The sequence below is a fragment of the Ranitomeya variabilis genome, chromosome 4 (genome assembly GCF_051348905.1).
Source record: "Ranitomeya variabilis isolate aRanVar5 chromosome 4, aRanVar5.hap1, whole genome shotgun sequence".
Taxonomy (NCBI): Eukaryota; Metazoa; Chordata; class Amphibia; order Anura; family Dendrobatidae; genus Ranitomeya; species Ranitomeya variabilis.
Window position 1 is genome coordinate 453,376,497 of NC_135235.1, and position 24,416 is coordinate 453,400,912.

Below are 24,416 nucleotides of genomic sequence, written 5' to 3' on the forward strand. Positions count from 1 at the left end.
CAAACAATCATGACAACCCAACGGAACACTGCAACCACGAGACAGGGCACTGATGGACGGGACTTGTGATGGCTTCAGCCTGGCACATTTTAAATGACGCTGTCAGTCGCTCTCTCATCCACTCGCAGCTATTAGAGGAACATAGCAGATCAGATGTGTAGGGAAGATGCGGGATCAGCGTTGGAGCCTGCATCAAAGGCAGGGATACGACCTTTGACAAATTTATACATCAAAGGTCGTGAAGGGGTTAAAACATTATTGATTTTTTTATGGCACCTTCCCTTCAGACAAACATTAACACTTATTTACAATGAACTTCAGAAACAGCTTGCACAGCAGAAGAAAACTTTATTTGCTCTGCTAAAATGAACTTACAGAAATATTCTACAAAATGAAAAAAATTGACTAAGAAAAGTAAAGCCCCACATACACAGTACTAACCTTTATTTACAATGTCAGCAGCTACACTGAAATGGGACCATTAAAACTCCCATCTAGCACTGTAGTTGTAGTTTAATACTTTATACCATCACGAAATAAAATGCAATGCATTTCATATTATTGTGTATAGAATTTGTGGTAATTTGAAAGCACTGTCTACTAGATTAAACCACTGTACTAAACTGAAGGGGAAAATACCTTTAGTGCTAAGATCTTAGAACTAAGAAAACGTCATGCAAAAGAAGTTATTGCCATATATTTACACAGCTGACATCCTTCCATTGGCAGGGTATCACAAAGTGAGGACATTCCTACACTGAAACATTTAACAAGGTGATTATAGGAATCAAATTGTGGGGCTCAGTCCTAACGCTGGGCAAGTCAATCTACTTACCTACTCTGGGGAACTGGAACGAGACCTGGAGCTAGCAGCAGAGGCTGGGCGTGGAGAAGGTGACCCTTCCTTGCTAGGTGAAGGTGGGACAGGCGATTTAGACTGGGATCTGGCATCACCTTTACCATTTTCCCTTGGGGAAGGAGATCTAGAACGACTATGAGAAGCTCTCTCCCGGTTAGGGTTTGATCGACTCCTGGAACGATCCCTACTGCTTCTTGATCGACTACGAGACCGGTCACGTTCTCCCTTGGACTGACTCCTGGACCTCTCTCTAGAATCTTCCCTGTTTTCTTTTGACAGACTATGAGATCTCTCCTGAGACCTTTCTCTAGATCTCTCCCTATTACCTTTAGACTGACTGCGTGATCTTTCACGAGATATGTCCCTCCTTCCCTTAGACTGACTACGAGATCGCTCCCTAGATTGATCTCTTCTACCTTTAGATTCTCGTTTGCTCTTAGAATGACTACTAGATCGATCACGTTTTGATCTACTGCGGCTGCTAGACCTTTCACGTTTGGATCTGGGATGGCTGCCAGAACGATCACGTTTTCCTTTAGAATGACTACGAGACCTCTTGCGTTTTCCCTTTGAGCGGCTGCGGGATCGAGATCCATGTTCTGATATGGATTTGCTTCTTGAACGGGACTTTCTCTGCTTCGCTGGAGATAGAGACATTTCCTTACTTCTAGATCGAGATTTGGACCTAAAACAATATAGTGACACATGAAATGATGCATAAAAAAAAACTAAATTTAATCAAAAAATGTACCCCATTTACAGCAGCATAAATCTGTATACAGTAATTAAATACAATGAACATTAAAAGCTATTCGCTGTTTTCTTAAACCCTTGACCGCCAATATGTCTGCCAATATGTCTTAACTGACCCGAGATAAGAATAGCATCCCCATACAGGTGACAATCCAGCAGCTGTCGGCTGTACACTATAGCTGACAACTTGCTGCATTAGCCACAATCAGTGTTGGCACATCCGTATCTGTTTAACCCCTTAGATGCTGCTGTCAATGACTATCATAAATGGTTAAAAGTACATGGGGGCTTTCTATTTATCCCCATTGACACCTGAGATCATGATTGTGTGTTCCTGATCTTTGCCATGGCAGTTCATGGCCAAATAGCAGCCTTAAAGAGTCTTCTGGCTACAGCGGCCTGTTAAAAAGTTAGCGACATTTAGGTGGTAAAAATACACTTTTTCATTCCTATCATGCCACTTTGTATTAATTCCTGAAAATCAAGTGAAGGGTTAATGAACTACCTGACAGCAGTTTTCAGTATGTCAGGGGGTGTCATTTTTAAAATGGTATCACTTTTTGGGGTTTCCCAATATATAAGGACCCCTAAAGTCACTTCAAACCTGGATAGGTCATTAAAAAAAATAAATTTTGTAAATTTCCATGAAAAATTGCCGCTAAATTTTTAAACCTCCTAAAATGCTAACAAAAGCAAACAACATTTTACAAATTGTGCTGATGTAAAGCAAGCATGTGGGAAATGTTCTTTATTAATGTTTTTCTATGACTATTCAAATGTATGACTATTTGAATTAAAAGGATCAAAGTTTGAAAATTGCAAACAATTTTTTAACATTTGTCAAATTTCTGATTTTATTTTTTTTATAAAAAAACAAAATATATTGACCTAAATTTACCATCATCAAAGTATAATGTGCCACGAAAAAAAGAGTCTCAAAATCACTGGGATTTGTTGAAGCTTTCCAGAGTTGTTGAAGCATTCCAGAGTAAAACGGAAAAAATCATTTACCTTGACTGACTCTTAGCAGGTGAATGTGAACGGCTTCGTTTTACTGGAGAACGAGAGCAGCTTTCCTTAGCTGGAGACCGAGACTGACTTTTCTTAGCAGGGGAATTGGAGCCACTTTTAGCTGGGGAACAGGAATGACTCTTTTTTGCTGGTGAACGAGACCGGCTCCTCTTAGCCGGAGAATGTGAACGAGTCTTTTTGACAGGAGAACGTGAACGGCTTCTGGATCTGCTATGGCTGCTACGCCTGCTCCGAGATCTTCTGCTCCTTGATCGTGACCTACTCCCGAAAGAACAAAAAAAAAACAAAAAAAAACATTAACTGAATATACTCTTAGTCTATGAATTGTAGTACACAAAATGTCCACCTATTTACCTTGACCGGCTTCCAGAATAGGACCTCCTGTGGCGCGTTTTACTTTCAACCAGGCGAATTTTTCTGCCATTTATCTCAGTGCCATCCAGTTTTTCCAGAGCTCTCTTCATATCAGAATATGATCGAAATTCTATCACACCCTCATTGCTGCGCTCTTTGTGCGCATCTGCATAGGTAACCTCACCTGCTTGCCTCATAAAATCCTGCAGAGAAATGAAAAGAAAGTTAGAAATCTACAGGGGCTGACGGCCTGCCCTTCACTCGTTCCTAACGTGGTTATTCTCAGTTTGTTTTTCCCTTTCTTTTCAAGAGCCATGGCTTTTTCTGTCAACAGCCATATGATTGTTTTTGTTGGACAAGTCCAAAATTGTAGGAGAAAAAAAAACTCTGCGTAATGAGCTGGCGGCCTTGGTCTAAAAACTATTGGAAGTAAAGCTGAATCCGTGGCTCTAAGGGATGCAAACTTTTTCCAGCATGGAGCACTGATTAAATCAATCTTATTGTTGTGTTCTATTAGCTTTGCTTGCTGTGTTTTATTACATATTTGCTTGATCGCCAGTTGAGTCTCAGGAATTAGTGATGAGCGAATGTACTCGTTGCTCGGGTTTTCCCAAGCACGCTCGGGTGGTCTCTGAGTATTTGTAACTACTCGGAGATTTAGTTTTCGTTGCCTCAGCTGCATGATTTACAGCTGATAACTTGAATACATGTGGGGATTCGCTAGCAACCAGGCAACCCCCACATGTACTCAGGCTGGCAAGCAGCCGTAAATTATGCGGCTGCGTCAACAAAAACTAAATCTCCGAGCAGTTACAAATACTCGGGAGACCACCCGAGTGTGCTCAGGAAAACCAGAGCAACGAGTACACTCCCTCATCACTATCAGGAATCAATGTTTCCATTCAGTGCAGTATGCAGAGGAAGATGGATCTTCTGCATATAGGCCAGACCCAAGTTTGGTAATCAAGACAAGCAATCATTCCATTATTTTTGTTAGTGTCTCAGAGACCTTAAGCCATTGTTCTCCCAGCTACTAGTCCAATTGTGTGGATGGGGATAGTAGACCCAGATGAGCAGTCACTGCAGGGGGTCTCACTTGCAGTCCTGGGTGATGGGTTTGGCCTGAGGAAGTTACCAATGCAGTTAGCTTTGAGGGTGGGGGCAGAGTATGAACACTTCTGCTTGTTAAAGGGGCCAATACCAGGGAGGGAGAATAAGACATTTAGTGAGGGAGGGTGTTTGCAGTGACGTCGAGGGGCAAGGATTTATTGCTGAGGTCCTGGTTGCCCATGTATGGATGGCCTATGGAATTTGGAGATCAGTTGCCAGCTGGGCTAGATACACATGCTACAGTAGTGGGATCTGTCGTCTGGATTTGAGGAGCTATCTAAGGCTAAGTTCACATTAGCGTATCTGCATGCGCAAATACATGCCAAAACAAATTTAAACGCATGCTAAACTGCATTTTTATCCACATCAGTTTACGAATGACGAAAAAAACAACAACCCCCACTGTGTGTGCATGCGTTTTTGCCTGCGTTTGCGTCGTTTATGAGCATGTGTTCGATATTTCCAGGAGGGCGTGTCTCACTCAGTTCCTGGATATGCACAGTCCGAAGTACGCAAGCGCATTGAACGCATGCGTAAGCATGACCTTGTGTACCAATGCGTTCCCATAGACAGTAATGCGTTGTTTATAGGCAATCATCCGCATGTGCATGCCTACACATAATTGACGCCTCAAAAATGCAACATGTTGCATTCGCCGGACACCGCGAAACAACGTATGCGGACACAACGCATACAAACGGATGAAAACCCATGTCCCTGCGTACACAATGTTAGAGATAGGTATGCAAGACCCATGCGGACAGTACGCAGGCCTACGCTGCACAAAAAAACGCTAATGTGAAACCAGCCTTAAAGGGAACCTGTCACCAGGTTAGGCCAATATGAGATGCAACCACCACCTTTCGGGGCGGATATACACAGCATTTTATAATGCAGTATATCGGCCCCCAACCCGACCTAGAAGAACTGAAAAATAAACTCAGCTGCAAGGATATCTGGTCCGAGGGGTGTCACTCTCCTTGGTCTGGGACCTCCCATCATCCTATGATCGCCGCCCTCATTCTTGGTTCAAGTGGATGACACGTCCCTACATCATCCACAGTCTCCCCGGCATCACGCTCCTACGCATGCGGACTTATCTGCCCTGTGGATTGCAGAGGAAAGTCCAACAGTGCCCAGGCGCTGAGCCTCTCTGACCTTTCCCGATGCTTGAACACTGCAGTACTTTGCTCTGCCCTTAACAGGACAGATAAGTACGTCTGCGCAGGAGACTGTGTGGATGATGCAGGGACGCGACAACCACACAAACCAAGAAGGACGGTGATTACAAGAAGATGGGAGGTGCCAGACCAAGAAGAGCGACACTCCTCAGACCGGACCACCCCACAGGCGAGTACAATAAGTTATTTTTCTTCTCTTCCAGGTCGGGTTGGGAGCTTATATACGGGATTATAGAATGCTGTACATAAGCCCTGAAATGTGGTGGCCCTAACTTATCAGCCAAACCTGGTGTCAGGTTCACTTTAAAGCCTGTTGATGCTGAATACTTGTGCTACAGTTGTGTTATATGTCGTCTGGAGGAGCGTGGAATGACTACAGACCACAGGCAGGAGCAGGAGACACAAAATCTGTGGGCCAATCAAAGGTTTGGAGACCGTGCGAATCACCTTGTACATGGGTAGTAGATTGTGCTTGTGTGTCACTGTTTATTCTGTGTGAAGGCTTGTTTTGTGCACCCTGAACAGATTTTATCGAAACCATTGTGGGATACAAGCAATGTTTTGATCGCCTCTTGTTGCATTTTTTGTGGTGTAGCAGCAGCCCAAAAACTTCCTAAATCGCGATTTTTTTTTTTTTTTGCTGTGAAGAGTTTACAGATCTGGTGAATTTCATATTTTGATAGCTGTGTCCGTTAAAGTCCAATCTAACACTTAATTGTAATGGTGGGAAAGTGGGCGATTTGAATTGCTTTATATTTTGAAAAACATTTTTTCTTCATTTTTCACTGTATTGTTCAAAAGGAATCTGTCCCCACATTTGACCTAAGGCCTCTTTCACACTTGCGTCGTTTGCTGTACATCGTTGTGCAGCAAAATGACGGATGTCCTGAAAGTAGGTAAAAACGTGTGCGACGCATCCAGTGTAATGATGGATGCATTATTTGTGAGAGAGAGGAGGAGGGGGCGGCGGGGGGGAGGGATTTTTTTTTCCGGATCTGAAAATACTTCCAGGCATGAAGGAAGGCGGGGGACCTGGGGGAGCAGTGCGCATGCCCAGGAATCCTAGCCCCGCACTGTGCATAATGCATAACACACTGCGGGGCAGGGATTCCCAAGGTGGGTGGCCGCAATGCCCGCACAGGCGCAGTCTGCAAGCCTGGCTGGGACGTCAGACTGCCAGAGCTTAAACACAGCGCAGGCGCCGGTTTTGAAGTGAAAAAAGCGCGGAGGGGTGGCGCAGAAAGCCCCTGAAGATTTGAGTGACGGCAGAGTAGCGGTTCAAGCTGGGGAGTGGGGACCCGCCTCCCTGGCTAAAGACCGGTATTTTGGATAAGTTTCAAAACGCTTTATTTTGGGAATACTTGAACCAAAAACTAAAAGCCACCTTGTTAGAATGCAGCATTACTGCTGCACAAGGTGGCTCTTTTAGTTTATAACGGCTGGAGGGGGTGACCGTGGCCCTTTAAGGACAAGGCGACCTTTAGTTTCTGCATTTTTTGGGGGCCTTATTCCAACAGCTATAACTTATTTTTCTAGTCAAAATAGCCTTATGAGGCGTGTTTTTTGCAGGACACGTGAAGGACAATATTATTTTACCATATAACGTACTGAAGAGCAGAAAAAAAAAAAATTTGTATGTGCGGTGAAAATTTGAGGGAGTTCAATGTGGGATAAAAATGACGTGAAACCACGATTCTTCCAAAAATGTATTCACCGCTGTGTAGTGTGGCATCTGTCACCCCCAGCACTGAGATGCTGAGTACGGTTACAGCCACAGCTCTATAAACAGGGTAGTGACAACCTGCGCCACCCCCGTGACTGAAAGCAGGAAGCTGCCGGGAAGAATTAACTTGATTTCTTCCAGGCAGCAGGGGTCTAAGTGCTGGCACCAGGCGGCTTCACAACACTACTAATCCCACCATATCTGCAGGTTAGTGTTTTTCCAAGGTGACAGGTTCCTCTTTACCGGACACCATGTAGAAGATTCATGAATGCTGTGGTCACATTAAACAAAGGCATTTAAATAGTAAAACTGATGTGATTGTAGCTAGTTCTGATTGCAGTTACTATATGGAGCCGGCTATGCAACAGAGCCAACACCTATGCTGCATAGGGCAGGCTCCGCACATACAGATAGGGCAGCGAAAGAATGCTGTACATGTTCAGCAGCCACTAAGGCGGTAAAGTCCTGTAAACCCAAGTAATTTTCATAGTCTATTGGAAGACCCAATTTACCATACTCACCTTGAGATCCTGCCAACTACACCGACTAGAGAGGTTTTCCACAATAAGTCTGAACTCTGTGCGGACAGGTGGACCATATTTGTCTCTGCCAGATCTTTGGCTCCTGTAGCCACCTTTACACATAGAAAAAAATGTCAGGGCTGCATACCAACTGCACAACGTATTATCTAATGGTTTGTGTTTTGGGAGGGCTTTAAAACTAGAGAATGAGATTCTTTACATAAACCTCCTTTTAAAGCAGTGATTCTGGCAAGTGATTAGCAGTAGGGATGTGGAGTTACTCCGTTCTGCTGTGTTAAGAATGGGCATGTTTAAAGAGTGCACTCGGTCAACCTCAGCACCAAAATCTTACAGGAATTAATGATATTACAAGGTTTAACTTATTACATGCATTTCTACAAAGTATTTACAAGAGATGCCAGTCACTTCATTGTTTAAGGCAGGAGGTATAAGTGGCACTTGAAAGCACACGCAAGGGGGAGGGCACCTAGTCCAGATTAAAGCCGCTTTTGTCTAACCCTTTTAATCCTCACCATCACCCTGCGTCTAATGGCAATAGGCTGCTGTCGTCATGGCTTCCGGTAAGGTCAGCCAAAGGGTCATAGGGCAAGGGTCACACAATGTTTGGAAAGGCCAACCAGGAAAGGCAGTCATCTTAAGCCTCAATGGTCTCAGCCCCCACTGGTCTCTTTCAAATTGAAACATCAAGGACGGTTAAAAAGGATTTTGGAATTCAACATGCAAAAAGGTTAAGAATATACAAGTTAACAAAAAATACACATTCATAATACCATTATATTTGCCTCCCACACAAGAATTAAAGTACTACCCGCAAATTACATTGCATGTTTATGACATTACCATCTGTGATGTCAGTGGGTTTTAAGTTACCAGTGACACCACAGGAGTCAGAAAAATAACGTGACCCATTTGTAAGCTAACCGCCCATGTTGATCCTCCAAGACCTTTCATACATTTTTGAAGGGTTCAGAACTGGAGAGTGGGCTAGAAAGCATCTAAAACATAACTGCCGATTTAAGAGGTTTGTCTAGGAAAAGTGTATTAATAAAATCCGTAAATACCTGCTCTCACAAACTGAAAATAAATAAATAAATAATTTTTAAAGTGTGACTAGAATGGGTTGTATGCCACTTTGAGACCTACAGTCACAGTATATTATCCCTGGCAGGCTGACTAGCTGAAAACCCTTCTATAAAAACATAAGCAGCACTTGATCCACCTCTTAGCCCCCCCATACACATTAGAAAAATGTCAAACACAGATAGTGACATGTTCGACCAACGGTGTAATATGTATGGGGTCACCTGCAGACTGATGGTCGGTAGAGATGTTGATCAAGCATGTGCGATTTCAGATTACCAATCACATTGTTCCCCCGGAGAAGCTGCCAGCCATCATGTCAGCCAGCATCTTTCTCATAGAGAACACAGGAACACTTGGCCAAACAAACACTCCTGCGTATGGAAGTGTTGGCTGAGATGGCTGTCAGTCAAACAGGCCGAAGGATCGTTCAGCGGACAGCAATCTAACGTGTAAGAGCAGCTTCACTTTCAGCTATGCGATGGATTGACCACCAGTCGCATGGTTAAACAAATCCACCACAGTAAACAGACATCAGCATATTGTATCTAGCAGCTGAAAAAGGGCTGGTTTGTGAGCTGAAACGTTGCTAATTTTCTGTATATGTTGCTAAAGAATATACCACTGGATAGAATATGATGAAGTCTGTTGACTTTTACTATGGTAGTGATCAACCTGGGCATGTACGTTCTCTCTTCAAGTAGACTAAGAATTTAAGAGGCACAGAACAAGGCTGCAGCATCAAAGCTGATCATGGAACAGCAGGAGATTTTACAACAGTGGTCTGTGCCCCGAGTATTAATCCCTGTCTGTGTAGGTCTTTAGTAGAGTTGAGAAAATATGTTCAGAAAAGATTGCCGTATCCAAATTTGCCATATTCGTGCAATATTGGTACCCTATTCGTGCAAAATTTATTTTTGATGATCGGTTCCGAACATATTCGTTGAGTTCTACCCCATTGACTCAAATGACGATCGACAAATATTGCAAAAACAATATTCACCGTCGATCATAAACAGAATTTTTTTTTTAAAAAAAATTCGCTCAACTAGTCTTTAGCAGCACACAACCTGCCATATTTACATTCTAGCAGACAATCAAAGCAGACATTCTACTTTACATATGTGGATAAGGTAAGGTTCACATTTGCATTCTTGTGGGAAGAAAAAGTGTACCATTTTTCTAAAATATAGGTCTTCCAAAATGAAACTAAACAGACCCATTATGGTGAATGGGGCCCATTTGGTACAGTTTATATTAGAGAGGATGAATATGTTTGCCATACGCAACAAACACACAACACAATACTCTAGTGTGTGAACCTAGCCTTGCCACTAGATAAAGCAAACATGTGTTGGTAAATAAAGTTATTTATGAATTCATTACTGATTTTATTTTTACTTTTCCTGGACAAAGCCCTTAAACATTTTTACTCAAGTGCAAGACCCCTCAGTCGATCAACAGAAAAGGTGATTTTCCTGTAACATTAAGCAGTAGTGTACAGGAAAGCTATGACTAGTAAATTCTTATTCGATTTTAAGTTTATTCTAACTATCAAAAGCAAAGAATCTCAAAGCAACTGCTCAAACCTGCCTGATAGCCGTGGAAGAGCAGATGCTTCCAGATTAAAGACTGAGACCAATCTACTGGAATAATCAAGTCTAAAAAACATCTTACGCCATCATTTATGTTCATTTACATGTGTTTCCCAGATGCTACCAATTATATTACACTGTCTTGTCTGAATAGATGAGCAATACATTTCATAGCAAAATTACATCAGAATCTGGGTTTTATATCCTGCATTTACCAACCTCTACGCTAGGAGTTAATTTTCAAATCTGCTACTGCTTTAATATGGAATCCAATAAAGCGGCACTACAGTAGGCTACAGGTAACTGCATCGTACTAGACTAAATACACCGTGCAATATGTATTAATAAACAGCCTAATGGAGTGGCCATCAATTAGACGCTTCACTGGAGGAAAAGCAGAGAGATTCCTAACAAACAGAGGTTAGTAGATTGGAAGAGCAAAGGTCCAGAATGTGCCTTAAAGATCTGTTGCTTTATTTGCACGTGTCTAGGGCAAAAAAAACCCAAACAAACCAACTTTAGACCTGGACTTATTGTGCTACATTATACAGCAGAGATTGCCAATAAACTTTCCCTAAGACTGTCCCACCAAAGAGCTGCTATCAAAAAATGCAATGCTTACTGCGACTTCCAAAGCTGAATGCATCTCTGTCCCGACGTGGACCTCGGGCATGCTCTACTATCACACGCTCTCCACAAAGGTCTTTCCCATTCAGTTCATATACAGCATCATCAGCGTCACGTGAATCTTCAAACTCTACAAAACCATATCTGAAATGACAAAATATATTACAGACTGCACAGTACATATTCTGCAAATACACACAAAAAAAATGAGAACTAAATCAGCACTTCAGGATCTAGATGCAGAGACATGTATCCATCTTGAGCCTGTGATTATCTTTCAGACACATTGGTCTAATCCAATTATATAGATTACCATATATACTTGTGTATAAGCCGAGATTTTCAGCGCATTTTTTGTGTGCTGAAAACGCCCCTCTCAGCTTATACACGAGTCATTGCTGGCGGGGGAGGAGGGGGAGATCAGAAGACATCATACTCACCCCCCTGGTGTCGTCGCTGCATATCAGTCGCCGGGATCTCTTCCGGTCTTCCTTACTGTGCTGAGTGGTCAGTGATGCCGCTCATTGAAGTAATGAATATGCGCTCCACGCCTATGGGAGTGGAGACGCATGCATATTCAATTCCAAAATTGCGCCATTTTCCGATACCCGTAGCGTCTCCATTTTTTGTTATCTTGGATTGGGTGAGGGCTTATTTTTTGTGTGCCGAGCTGACGTTTTTAATGATATCACATTTGTGCAGATACGTTCTTTTGATTGCATGTTATTGCATTTTAATGCAATGTCGCAGAAAAAAAAAACCAAAGTAATTCTGGCATTTCGATTTTTTTTTCTCGCTACACCGTTTAGCTATCAGATTACTCTTTTTATTGATAGATTCTGAACGTGGCGATAGCAAATGTGTATATTTGATTTTTTTTTATGGTTTTATTTTGAATGGGGCAAAATGGGGTGATTTAAACTTATTTTTTGAGGCCTGTTTTGCTTTAACATACCATATATACTAGAGTATAAGCCGAGACCCCTAATTTTGCCACAAAAAAAAAAAACTGGGAAAACTTATTGACTCGAGTATAAACCTAGGGTGGGAAATGCAGCAGCTACTGGTAAATTTCAAAAATAAAGATACCAGTAAAATTGAGACATCAGTAGGTTAATGATGGGCCCCATAAGGTTAATGATGGCCCCATAAGATGCTCCATATTAACCCCTTTCTAACCTTGGACGGGATAGTACGTCCGATGTCAGATCCCCTGCTTTGATGCAGGCTCCAGCGGTGAGCCCGCATCAAAGCAGGAACATGTCAGCTGTTTTGGACAGCTGACATGTGCCCGAAATAGCGGCGGGTGAAATTGCGATTCACCCCCCGCTATTAACTAGTTAAATGCCGCTGTCAAACGCTGACAGTGGCATTTAACTAGCGCTTCCAGCCATCGGAACGGAAATAAGCACATCGCTGACCCCCGTCACATGATCGGGGGTCAGCAATGCGTCGTCATAACAACCAGAGGTCTCCTTGAGACCTCTATGGTTGCTGATGCCGGATTGCTATGAGCTCCACCCTGTGGTCGGCGATCATAGCGAGCCTGTAATTCTGCAACATAGGAGCGATCTGAGCTTCGCTCCTATGTAGCAGAGCCGATCGAGTTGTGCCAGCTTCTAGCTTCCCAGGCTATTGAAGCATGACAAAAGTAAAAAAAAAAAATGTTTTAAAAAAATATGAAAATCTGATTTTTTTTTTATTTTTTTTTTTAAAAGACCAGACCTCTTTTTGCTCTTTATAACACCACTACAGCATGTTTTTTTTATTGCAGTGCTGCAGTGGTGTTTTACTATAAATACACCATCTCATTACTCACCTGTCGTCCCATTCATTGTTTTCCAACGTCACTCTGGTCCATCTCCGACCAAAAGTGACCTGCTGGCACGTGTCATAGGGTCACTTTTCAATACAACTATGAGAGCCTTGTTCAGTCGCAAAACACTGAAACAGGTTTTAAGCAAGAATATCCCTGTATTTAGCAACATCCATCTTCCCTGTCGACTAGACCATTTTCCCTGTCCCTGATGCCGAAAACATCCCCATAACATGATGCTGCCACCACGTTTCACTGTGGGTATGGTATTCTAGGAGTGATGAGCTGTGTTGGTTTGGCACCAGACAGCGTTTGCCTTGATGGTCAAAAAGTTCAATTTTGGTCTCATCTGACCACAGCATCTTCCTCCATACATTTGAGAGGAGCCTCCCATATGTCTTTTGGCAAACAAGCCTTACAATAGTTGGGTCTAATTACTTTCTGCCTAATCTGGTGTGTATAGCATCTTGTGGTCATATGGATTGATGCTACAATCTCCGCTTGGGAACTCTGCAGCTCCTTCAGTTACCTTTGGTCTCTGTATTTCCATATGAGGATAATTGATTTAATGGTGCTCCCAGGGATCAGACATTGTTTTTTTTTTTTCTTTGTTTATAACTCAACCCTGACTTCTCAACAACTTTGTCCATGACTTGTTTGGAGATCTCCTTGGTCTCATGCAGAGATGAGGGAACATCGTCGGCTCCCTCCTTATTTGGCAAGCTATAGCGCTTACCGAAGAAGCTGCATCAGGAACCAGGCTACCTGAAGCACTCCTGATGATCAGCTGGGTTTGCATACATTTTTAATCAGCAAGACCGACGACAAACGTGTGACCAACCCAGAGCTCCATTCACATCACTGTTCAAACATTCCAGCTCTGTTCCATTTAAGGTACCTTCACACGAAGCGACGCTGCAGCGATAGCGACAACAATGCCGATCGCTGCAGCGTCGCTGTTTGATCGCTGGGGAGCTGTCACACAGACCGCTCTCCAGCGACCAACGATGCCGAGGTCCCCGGGTAACCAGGGTAAACATCGGGTTGCTAAGCGCAGGGCCGCGCTTAGTAACCCGATGTTTACCCTGGTTACCAGCGTAAAAGTAAAAAAAACAAACAGTACATACTCACCTGCGCGTCCCCCAGCGTCTGCTTCCTGACACTGACTGAGCTCCGGCCCTAACAGCACAGCGGTGACGTCACCGCTGTGCTTTCACTTTCACTTTAGGGCCGGCGCTCAGTAAGTGTCAGGAAGCAGACGCTGGGGGACGCGCAGGTGAGCATGTACTGTTTGTTTTTTTCACTTTTACGCTGGTAACCAGGGTAAACATCGGGTTACTAAGCGCGGCCCTGCGCTTGGTAACCCGATGTTTACCCTGGTTACCAGTGTAAAACATCGCTGGTATCGTTGCTTTTGCTTTCAAACACAACGATACACGGCGATCGGACGACCAAATAAAGTTCTGGACTTTATTCAGCGACCAGCGACATCACAGCAGGATCCTGATCGCTGCTGCGTGTCAAACGAAACGATATCGCTAGCGAGGACGCTGCAACGTCACGGATCGCTAGCGATATCGTTACAAAGTCGTTTCGTGTGAAGGTACCTTAAGACTGACAAATGGAATGAGAAGAACAGATACATAATTACATAACTGATGGAAAAGGGGACCACACTGATTGTTACAGTGTCAGCTGTTTAGAAATGATTTCTGCATGCTGTGCTTTTTCATTACTTGTAAAAACGGACATAACTGAAGACAGACTGACTGATCCATAGTTATCAATGGGGCTTTTCTGCTTTATTTGCATCAGTTAACAGATCTGTTTTGGGCACCAATTTTGTCTGCTATTCTTACTGCAAGAAAGTGATGTGAATGTAAAGCTCTTTAGCAATGCAGGACTCTCTGGGTCCATGACACACTAGAACTAAATACACATTTTTCTTCTAAAGCATAGAAGAACACAAAATGCACCTCCAGCAATTTACTAAAACTGCTTTAAAGAAACAGTCTGGAGCACCCATCCAAATGGGCCAGACACTGGTTGCCATGGGCAACTGTGCCAGTTTCAGACCCCTCCTCCCACCACATCCAGGGTTCTGATACATTCAAAATTTCTGCAACCGTTACCATGGAAATCAGCAAACATTAAAAAATGTGATTTCACGGCTGTATTTTGTTTCTAGCTTAAATTTTCCAAAGTTCATTTTAAAGTTGATTTTAATCAACACATCTTGGAATAATTTCCATAAATGGAGGGTTAAAAAAAAAAAAAAAAAGTTCATGTGCTTAGAATCTTATAGATGTGCCACCTTCCATGTACTGGCGGTGTCTGACAATGCTGAAACATGTCTGATCATATCACATCTCCTGGGTAGGGGAGGGGCAAAACAGTATACAGAATGGAAAGCAGGGGATCACAGCTGATTCTTTGTGAGGTAAAAGCCTGTTTTTAAAGAATGATTTACATCAAAGAATTATTTGCGATCCTGTGCTTTCTTGTATGTATACTTTTTTGCTTCCTCCCCTGCCCAGGAGCTATGGTACGGTCAGACACAGCTATTACACAGTACACAGCAGGGGCACATTTATAACAATATCTCAGCACAGGAATAAATTTTATTTCTATAGCACCAACATATTTCGCAGCACTTTACATTTAGAGGGGACTTGTACAGACAATAAAAAGACATTACAGAATAATCACATAAACAGATAAGAGGAGGGCTCTGCTCGCAAGCTTAGGCTTGGCCTCCGTCACAATGCGTCGTTTTGGGAAAAAACACACATCCTGCAAATGTGCCCGCAGGATGCGTCTTTTCCCCCATAGACTTGTATTGCCGACGGATCGCGATGTATGGCCATACGTCACGGCCGTCGTGCACTGGATGCGTTGTGTTTTGGCAGACCGTAGTTTTTCGTACGTCGGGTCCTGCATTTCCTACCGGGCATGCGCGGCCGTAACTCCGCCCCCTCCTCCCCGGGACTACAATGGGCAGCGGATGCGTTGAAAAACTGAATCCGCTGCCCACGTTGTGCCGAATTTTCACAACGTACGTCGCGCCGACGCTTAGCGATGGCCCCATACCAACGGAAGTGTGAAAGAAGCCTTACAGTCTACGGAGGAAATAGGGGAGACACGAGAGGTGGATGGTAACAATTGCTTCCACTGTTCTGACCAGCCATAGTGTAAGGATCAGGTGTTCATGTAATGCTCCATGAACCGATCACATGTTATTTACATACATCCAATTGTTGATATTCCCAAAACTACGGTATTAAAATCCACTTTGTGTGAAAACTCCTTTAAACTCACAGGGGTGGCGGTTTTGTGTTTTCCGTCAAGGGTCAGTGTGGTTTTGAAATTATGTACGCCCACAGGATAGCGATTGATTGCTGCAATTGGCCCGGTGTCACCCACGTAGCAAATCCTGCACATGTGCACTGCCCATCTGCTCCCTGGGCATGCAGCGCCGGCCCCATATCAGATGTGTGCATGCTCCAGGGCGCAGAGTGGAGGGGACACAGTGGCACACTGTCTCAGAGAGGCTTTGGCACACAGCATAGTCTACGTTCACATTAGCGTTCGGCGCCGCAGCGTCATGCGCCCCTATATTTAACATGGGGGCGCATGGACATGCGTTGTGCTGCGTTTTGCGACGCATGCGTTTTTTTGGCCGCAAGCGTTGGGCACAGAGAACGCAGCAAGTTGCATTTTTTTTGCGTCCAACTTTGGGCGAAAAAGGAAGCATGCGTCGCAAAACGCAGCGTTTTGTTGCGTTTGTTTGCGTTGCCGATGCAGCGGCGCACAATGCAAATGTGAATGTAGCCTAACATGAAGCTGGGGCTGCACACAGTCAGTGACCATATCCAGGGAGCGGATGGGCAGTGCGCACGTGCAGGATTTCGGGCCAGGCACAGCAACCAGTCAATCCTATGGGCGTGCTTAGTTTCAAAACCACACAGACTGAAGATAAAATCACCACACACAACTGGAAGAAAAGGGATGTGATGGAATCCCCTAATGGTATAAAGTGTTTTTGTTTTTTTAAGTAATACTTGGAGCTTTTCTTTAACAAAAACACGTTAATGATGCACATTGCTTCACTAACACCACTCAGGGGCCAGATTACTAGCTAAAACAAGGCATTAAGTTCCCTTTACTTACACTTGGGACTAAAAATCATTTTGGCCATTTCCTGGCAGCTCACTGAGGGATTCTCAGATGGCTCATTCTGCAGCCAGCAATACACAGCACAGGGGATACAGGAGGGGAAAAGCCAGCTACAACAGTCAGATTTAGCCCTAACTAAAATTAGGTAAAAAAAAGGGGGGGGGGGGGGGGGCAATAAATGTGGAGACTGCTAAAACTAAGTAAATGCACTGGTGATTTTCCTGCCTCCTTTGTGGTTTATTGCGCTACACACGGGGCTCCCACAGTGTGACCTCACGTTCCCGCCTATGACGTCACCGCCCCACATAACCGTTCCCGCAGCACTGCCCCGTACACGTCGCGCCTCCACCTCCCCACAGATGGAAAATGGCGCCCGTGGACTTTGTTCTCCGGTAAGTGACCCCCGCCCCGTACAGCACCATTACATTTCATCACACAGGCCCGAAGCCCGGCTGCAAACACTGGGCCTGTGCGGCAGCGCACCCGCCCTTACCCGTTCTTCAAGTCCACCTCCATGAGTTTCCCGTAGCCTCCGAAAAACCTCTGTATGTCCTTCTCCCGGACATGATAACCGAGTCTTCCGACGTAAACACGCGGCATGGCGCTTGTGTAGAAAATGGCGGCCTCAGCTCTCCGCAGCAGAGTGACGTGACAAAGACAAACGGGAATCCTTTATAAACTATGTGGGCGTGGTGATAGCGCGGAACAGTTTTGCGCATGCGCCGTTTAGCAGTAGAGTGAGGCGGAGTGATTCTATCTGAGGAGCACGTGTGTGTGGTGTGGCGTGCAGCATGGTGTCACACCGTGCGGTGCAGGTCATTCTAGGTATAGCCCAGCATTGGCGGCACTCGTGTTACAGATTCGGTGCAGACTCTTCTGTATTTGCGCTTCTCTGCCCCGGTATTCTCACATATGTGCTGCAGGTCGCTCACAGGATTCCTCACCGCTGAGTTCCCACAGAGATGGGACCAGCTGCGCGGTTTTACGCAGCTCCATTTCTGTGCAAGAATGATCAGCAAAACATAAAAACGGACAGCAGCCTAGACCTGAGGTGTACGGCCGCCATGCACGTCTACATGGGCACATATGTGCCACCGAAATGCCACGGTCGTTCTGGGCAGCGGGATATTGGAGTATTGCCTCATGGGCGTTCTCAGAAATTGTGCAGGCAAACCATACTAGGGCCACGTTCACACGGTCAGTATTTGGTCAGTATTTCATAGCCGTATTTGTAAGCCAAAGCCAGGAGTGGTGACGGGTTTAGGCCATGTTCACACGTTGCGGTTTTTACCGCGGAACCACAGCGATTTTGATGCTGCGTGTCTGCAGCAGTTTCCATTGCATTTACAGTTACATGGAAACCGCAATCCGCTGTGCACATGCGGGAAAAACCGCGCAGAAACGCAGCGGTTTACATTCCGCAGCATTTCACTTTTGTGCAGAATCGCGGCGATTCTGCACACATAGGAATGCATTGATCCGCTAAGTTCCCGCATGGGGCTATGCCCACCATTCGGGAAGTAAGCGGATCATGTGCAGATGGTACCCGGGGTGGACGAGAGGAGATTCTCCTTTGTGTTAGGGTATGTGTCCACGTTCAGGATTGCATCAGGATTGGGTCAGGATTTTTCATCAGTGTTTGTAAGCCAAAACCAGGAGTGGGTGATAAATGCAAAAGTGGAGCATATGTTTCTATTATACCTTTCCTCTAATTGTTCCACTCCAGGTTTTGGCTTACAAATACTGATGAAAAATCCTGACCAAATCCTGATGCAATCCTGAACGTGGACACATACCCTTAAAAAAAAAAAGAATTAAAATTAAAAAATGATATACGCAGCCGTCCGGTTGCAGGGTTGGTGTGCGAGCAGGACCTGCGGTGACGTCGCAGTCACATGACTGTGATGTCACGAAGGTCCTTCTCGCACAGCATCTTTGGAACCGGAGCGCCACGTGCAGCGCCGAGGAGATCCGGACATCGGAGGGTGAGTATAAGCAATTTTTATTATTTTTAACATTATTGATGCTGCATATGCAGCATCAATAGTAGGAGTAAACCCGCAGCGGAAACCGCAAAACAAACCGCGATAAATCTGCAGGGATAACCGCAGCGGTTTTGCCCTGCAGATTTATCAAATCCGCTGCGGGAGAACCCGCAGAGGACCCTCCCTACGTGTGCACATAGCCTTAGGGTATGTGCAGATTTGCCAGTGGAATTTTCCATGCAGATTCTTCCTCTCTTGCCAGAAAACGCTGGTGTGGATTTGATGCATTTTGTTTTTTTCATTCAGATTTGTATGCGTTTTTGGAAGCTAAAGATATATTATTGAACAAAAAGAAAAGACTTGTGATGTCATTTCTGGTCCAACCTCCTCTTTAACATTTGTCCAACCCGCACTCCATTGCACACAGATAGATGGATAGATATGGGATCGCTAGATAGATCTCTCATTCCATCAATCTGTCTCATTTCTTCTATCTATCCCATATCTATTGATAGATGAATGTCAGATAGATATATCTATAGATACATCTATATATAGAAAAAAATCTGTGTTAGGCCGGGGTCACACTTCACAAGAAACTCACGAGTCTTGCACCTCAATACCTGGCACTGACACCAGTACTCGGACCGAAGCGTTCAGCTGCATAGAAATAGATGCAGCTGCACACTCTAGTCCCGAGTGCTGGCGGCAGTGCCGGGTATTGAGGTGCGAGTTGACCCTGGCCTCAAACACAGTATCTGTTTAATTTAAAAAAAATTGCATGGGCTCCCGCGCATTTTTCAAGTTCACAGTGGGAAAACCGGTGACTGGGGGCCGATGTTTATGGCTTGGGAAGGGGGTAATTCCCTTGGAGCTTCTCAGGCTATGAATCTCAGCCCACAGCTATATATTTAGCCTTGAGAGGGGCCATGGATATTGCCCTCCAGCTACAACTACCAGCACCCAGCCGTCCCAGAAATGGCGCATATGTAAGATGCGCCTATTCCGGCACTTAACTTTTCTCTTCCCACTGCCCTGTAGCAGTGGCATAGGGGGTTAATGTCACCTTTGTGTTGTAAGGTGACATCAAGCCTGGTTAGTAATGGAGAGGTGTCAAAAAGACACCTATCCATTACTAATCCTATAGTAGTGAAAGAGTTAAAAAAAAGCCAGAAAAAAGTATTTTAACATTCTTAATTTCACCATACTTACAACCACATCTAATTCCCCGAAGCCATCGATCACCTGCAAAAAAATAATAAACCAACAATATATTCCTGTCCGATGCAGTCCAATTAATAACAAGTGTCCCACAATGATTTCCCCTGTAGAACAGTGACATCGGATGATGTCACTGCTCTATAGGGCCTCCAGTGACACACTGACAGGAGACAATGGCTCCTGCAGTGCATCACTGAAGAGGTTACTTGAGTTCAGTGCCTCGCTTTACGGCAATGCTGGGAATTTTCTCACACAGCGTTGCCAGCGAGAGAATAAACTTAAAGGGACTCTGTCACCTGAATTTGGAGGGAACAATTTTCAGTCATATGGGCGGGGTTTTCGGGTGTTTGATTCAACCTTTCCTTACCCACTGACTGCATGCTGGCTGCAATATTGGATTGAAGTTCATTCTCTGTCTTCCATAGTACACGCCTGCGCAAGTCAAGGCGGGGGACCTGGGGAGCGTCTGACAAGCGCAGTGCGCATGCCCAGGAATCCCAGCCCCGCACTGTGCATAATGCATAACACAGTGCGGGGCGGGGATTCAGTAACAGGCTGGCCGCACTGGCCGCACAGGCGCAGAACGGAACACGGCACCAGCGCTAGGATGGCAAATGCTCTATGCGCCTGCGCAAGGCAGAAGAGCAGAGCGCAGGCGCAGGATTTCAGACAATAACAGCGCTGAGGGGGCGGCGAAAATCAACACAGAAGAGATGACTGACGGCGGTTGGGCGCTTCAAAGAGGAGGCTTCAGACCCGCCTCCAGGTACAAAGGTATTTGAGCTACTTTATAAATACCTTTATTGTGGGAGTAACAGCAACAAAAACTAAAAGAGTCACCTTGTTAGACTGCAGCATTACTGCTGCACAAGGTGGCTCTTTTAGTTTATAACGGCTGGAGGGGGTGACAGTGTCCCTTTAATTTCACCATACTTTCAACCACGCCTAATTCCCCGAAGCCATCGATTACCTGCAAAAAATAAACCAACCGTATACTCCCTGTCCAACGTAGTCCAATTAATAACAAGTGTCCCATGACAATCTCCCCTATAGAACAGTGACATCGGGTGATGTCACTGCTCTATAGGGCCTCCAGTGACACACTGACAGGAGACAATGGCTCCTGCAGTGCATCGCTGAAGAGGTTACCTAAGTGCATTCTCTTGCTTTACAGCAATGCTGTGTGGGAATATTCTCGCACAGCGTTGCCGGAGAGAGATTGAACTTAAGTGACCTCTCTCCCAGGCAGTGGTGGAGGGATATACAGTACAGACCAAAAGTTTGGACATACCTTCTCATTTAAAGATTTTTTCTGTATTTTCTTGACTATGGAAATTTTACATTCACACTGAAGGCATCAAAACTGAATTAACACGTGTGGAATTATATACAAAAAAGTGTGAAACAACTGAAATTATGTCTTATATTCTAGGTTCTTCAAAGTAGCCACCTTTTGCTTTGATGACTGCTTTGCACATTCTTGGCCTTTTCTTGATGAGCTTCAAGAGGTAGTCACCGGGAATGGTCTTCCAACAATCTTGAAGGAGTTCCCAGAGATGCTTAGCACTTGTTGGCCCTTTTGCCTTCACTCTGCGGTCCAGCTCACCCAAAACCATCTCTATTGGATTCAGGTCTGGTGACTGTGGAGGCCAGGTCACCTGGCGTAGTACCCCATCACTCTCCTTCTTGGTCAAATAGCCCTTACACAGCCTGGAGATGTGTTTGGGGTCATTGTCCTGTTGAAAAATAAATGATGGTCCAACTAAACACAAAACGGATGGAATAACATGCCGCTGCAAGATGCTGTGGTAGCCATGCTGGTTCAGTATGCCTTCAATTTTGAATAAATCCCCAACAGTGTCACCAGCAAAGCACCCCCACACCATAACACCTCCTTCATGCTTCACGGTGTGAACCAGGCATGTAGAGTCCATCCGTTCACCTTTTCTGCGTCGCACAAAGACACGGTGGTTTGAACCAAAGATCTCAAATTTGGACTCATCAGACCAAAGCACAGATTTCCACTGGTCTAATGTCCATTCCTTGTGTTCTTTAGCTCAAACAAGTCTCTTCTGCTTGTTGCCTGTCCTTAGCAGTGGTTTCCTAGCAGCTATTTTACCATGAAGGCCTGCTGCACAAAGTCTCCTCTTAAGGGCTCATGCCCACTTGCGAGAAAAAAAACGGTCCGTAATCTGGACCGAAAAAAACGGATGAAAACTATGCGATTGTCATGCGAGTTCAATGCGATTTGCACCATTTGTTTAACATCCGTATGACATCCGTATGCAATCCGTCTTTTTTTCTCTGCAACTATTTTTATACAATCATTTACAGGACCATTTACAGTGTTCTATGCCACAGAATGGTAAGGTATCCGTAAAAAACAGACGGAATACGGATGGTCCATATTCCATGCGTTTTTTTTCTCGCACCCATTGACTTGCATTGGCGAGTCTCATCCGAGACTCGCAGCAAATCGCAGCATGCTGCGATTTTTTTCTCCGTCCAATTTCGGCTGAGAAAAAAACCGCAAATGAGATGTCACCTATTGAATAACATTGGTCCGAGTGCAATCCGATTTATTATCAGATTGCACTCGTCCGTTTTCCTCGCAAGTGGGTATGAGCCCTAACAGTTGTTGTAGAGATGTGTCTGCTGCTAGAACTCTGTGTGGCATTGACCTGGTCTCTTATCTGAGCTGCTGTTAACCTGTGATTTCTGAGGCTGGTGACTCGGATAAACTTATCCTCAGAAGCAGAGGTGACTCTTGGTCTTTTCTGGGGCGGTCCTCATGTGAGCCAGTTTCTTTGCAGCGCTTGATGGTTTTTGCCACTACTCTTGGGGACACTTTCAAAGTTTTTCCAATTTTTCGGATTGACCTTAATTTCTTAAAGTAATGATGGCCACTCGTTTTTCTTTACTTAGAATTTGTATTATGGCAAGAAAAAAGCAGCTAACAGTCTATTCAGTAGGACTATCAGCTGTGTATCCACCAGACTTCTGCACAACACAACTGATGGTCCCAAACCCATTTATAAGGCAAGAAATCCCACTTATTAAACCTGACAGGGCACACCTGTGAAGTGAAAACCATTCCCGGTAACTACCTCAAGCTCATCAAGAGAATGCCAAGAGTGTGCAAAGCAGTCATCAAAGCAAAAAGTTGCTACTTTGAAGAACCTAGAATATAAGACATATTTTCAGTTGTTTCACACTTTTTTGTTAAGTATATAATTCCACATGTGTTAATTCATAGTTTTGATGCCTTCAGTGTGAATATACAATTTTCATAGTCATAAAAATACAGAAAAATCTTTAAATGAGAAGGTGTCCAAACTTTTGGTCTGTACTGTACATCGCGGAGGATTACCCCCGCTGTCAGTTCATCGCAGGGCCTCTGTTGAGCGCTGACATCGCTCGATGTCACTGTTCTACACGGGAGATCGTCATGGGACAGTCGTTATTAACTGGACTATGGCAGAAAGGTAAGTATAGGTTGGTTTATTATGTTGTTTTTATTACAGGAGAATGGAGGGCTTCAGGGACTAGGTGTTTGGTAAGTATATACTGTATGTTATATGTTATTATTTATATATCACAATTGATTCCATGGTGCTGTACATGAGAAGGGGTTACATACAAATTACAAATATCACTTACAGTAAGCAAACAATTACAGACTGATACAGAGGGGCGAGGACCCTGCCCTTGCAGGCTTACATTCTACAGGATGGTGGGGAAGGAGACAATAGGTTGAGGGTTGCAGGAGCTTCGGTGTTGGTGAGGCGGTAGCTTCGGTACTGGTGAGGGGGCAGTGCAGGCTGTAGGCTTTCCTGAAGAGGTGGGTTTTCAGGTTCCGTCTGAAGGATCCGAATGTGGTTGATAGTCGGACGTGTTGGGGCAAAGAATTCCAGAGGATGGGGGATATTCGGGAGAAGTCTTGGAGGCAGTTGGGTGAGGAGCGAATAAGTGTGGAGAAGAGAAGGAGGTCTTGGGAGGACCGGAGATTAAGTGAGGGAAGATATCTGAAGATTAGTTCAGAGATATATGGAGGAGACAGGTTGTGGATGGCTTTGTATGTCAGTGTTAGTAATTTGAACTGGACACACTGAGGCAATGGGAGCCAGTGAAGAGATTTGCAGAGGGGGGAAGCAGAGGAGTAGTGGGGAGAGAGATTAATTAGTCGGGCAGCAGAGCTAAGGATGGACTGGAGAGGTGCAAGGGTGTTAGCAAGGAGGCCACAGAAAAGGATGTTGCAGTAGTCAAGGCGGGAGATGATGAGGGCATGCACAAGCATTTTAATAGATTGACGGTTGAGGAAAGGACGGATTCTGGAGATATTTTTGAGCTGGAGGCGGCAGG

General features: G+C 44.6%; 2 protein-coding genes across 2 annotated transcripts in view; one reads left to right on the forward strand and one right to left on the reverse strand.

Moving 5' to 3' along the window:
• Positions 1-328: 328 nt before the first annotated feature.
• On the reverse strand, positions 329-17,501 carry SRSF6 (serine and arginine rich splicing factor 6). The gene is made up of 6 exons (XM_077251579.1): positions 17,342-17,501; positions 10,852-11,000; positions 7,534-7,646; positions 2,999-3,201; positions 2,624-2,902; positions 329-1,544 (listed from the first exon to the last, which is right to left on the reverse strand). The coding sequence occupies exons 1-6, from the start codon at positions 17,446-17,448 to the stop codon at positions 836-838; spliced, it is 1,560 nt and encodes a 519-aa protein (XP_077107694.1). The 5' UTR covers positions 17,449-17,501; the 3' UTR covers positions 329-835.
• EPB41L1 (erythrocyte membrane protein band 4.1 like 1) overlaps positions 17,218-24,416 on the forward strand; it is a 278,168-nt gene continuing 270,969 nt past the window's right edge. The window contains exon 1 of the mRNA XM_077251569.1: positions 17,218-17,240. The gene's annotated coding sequence lies outside the window, so the exon portion shown is untranslated. The remainder of the gene's footprint in view (positions 17,241-24,416) is intronic.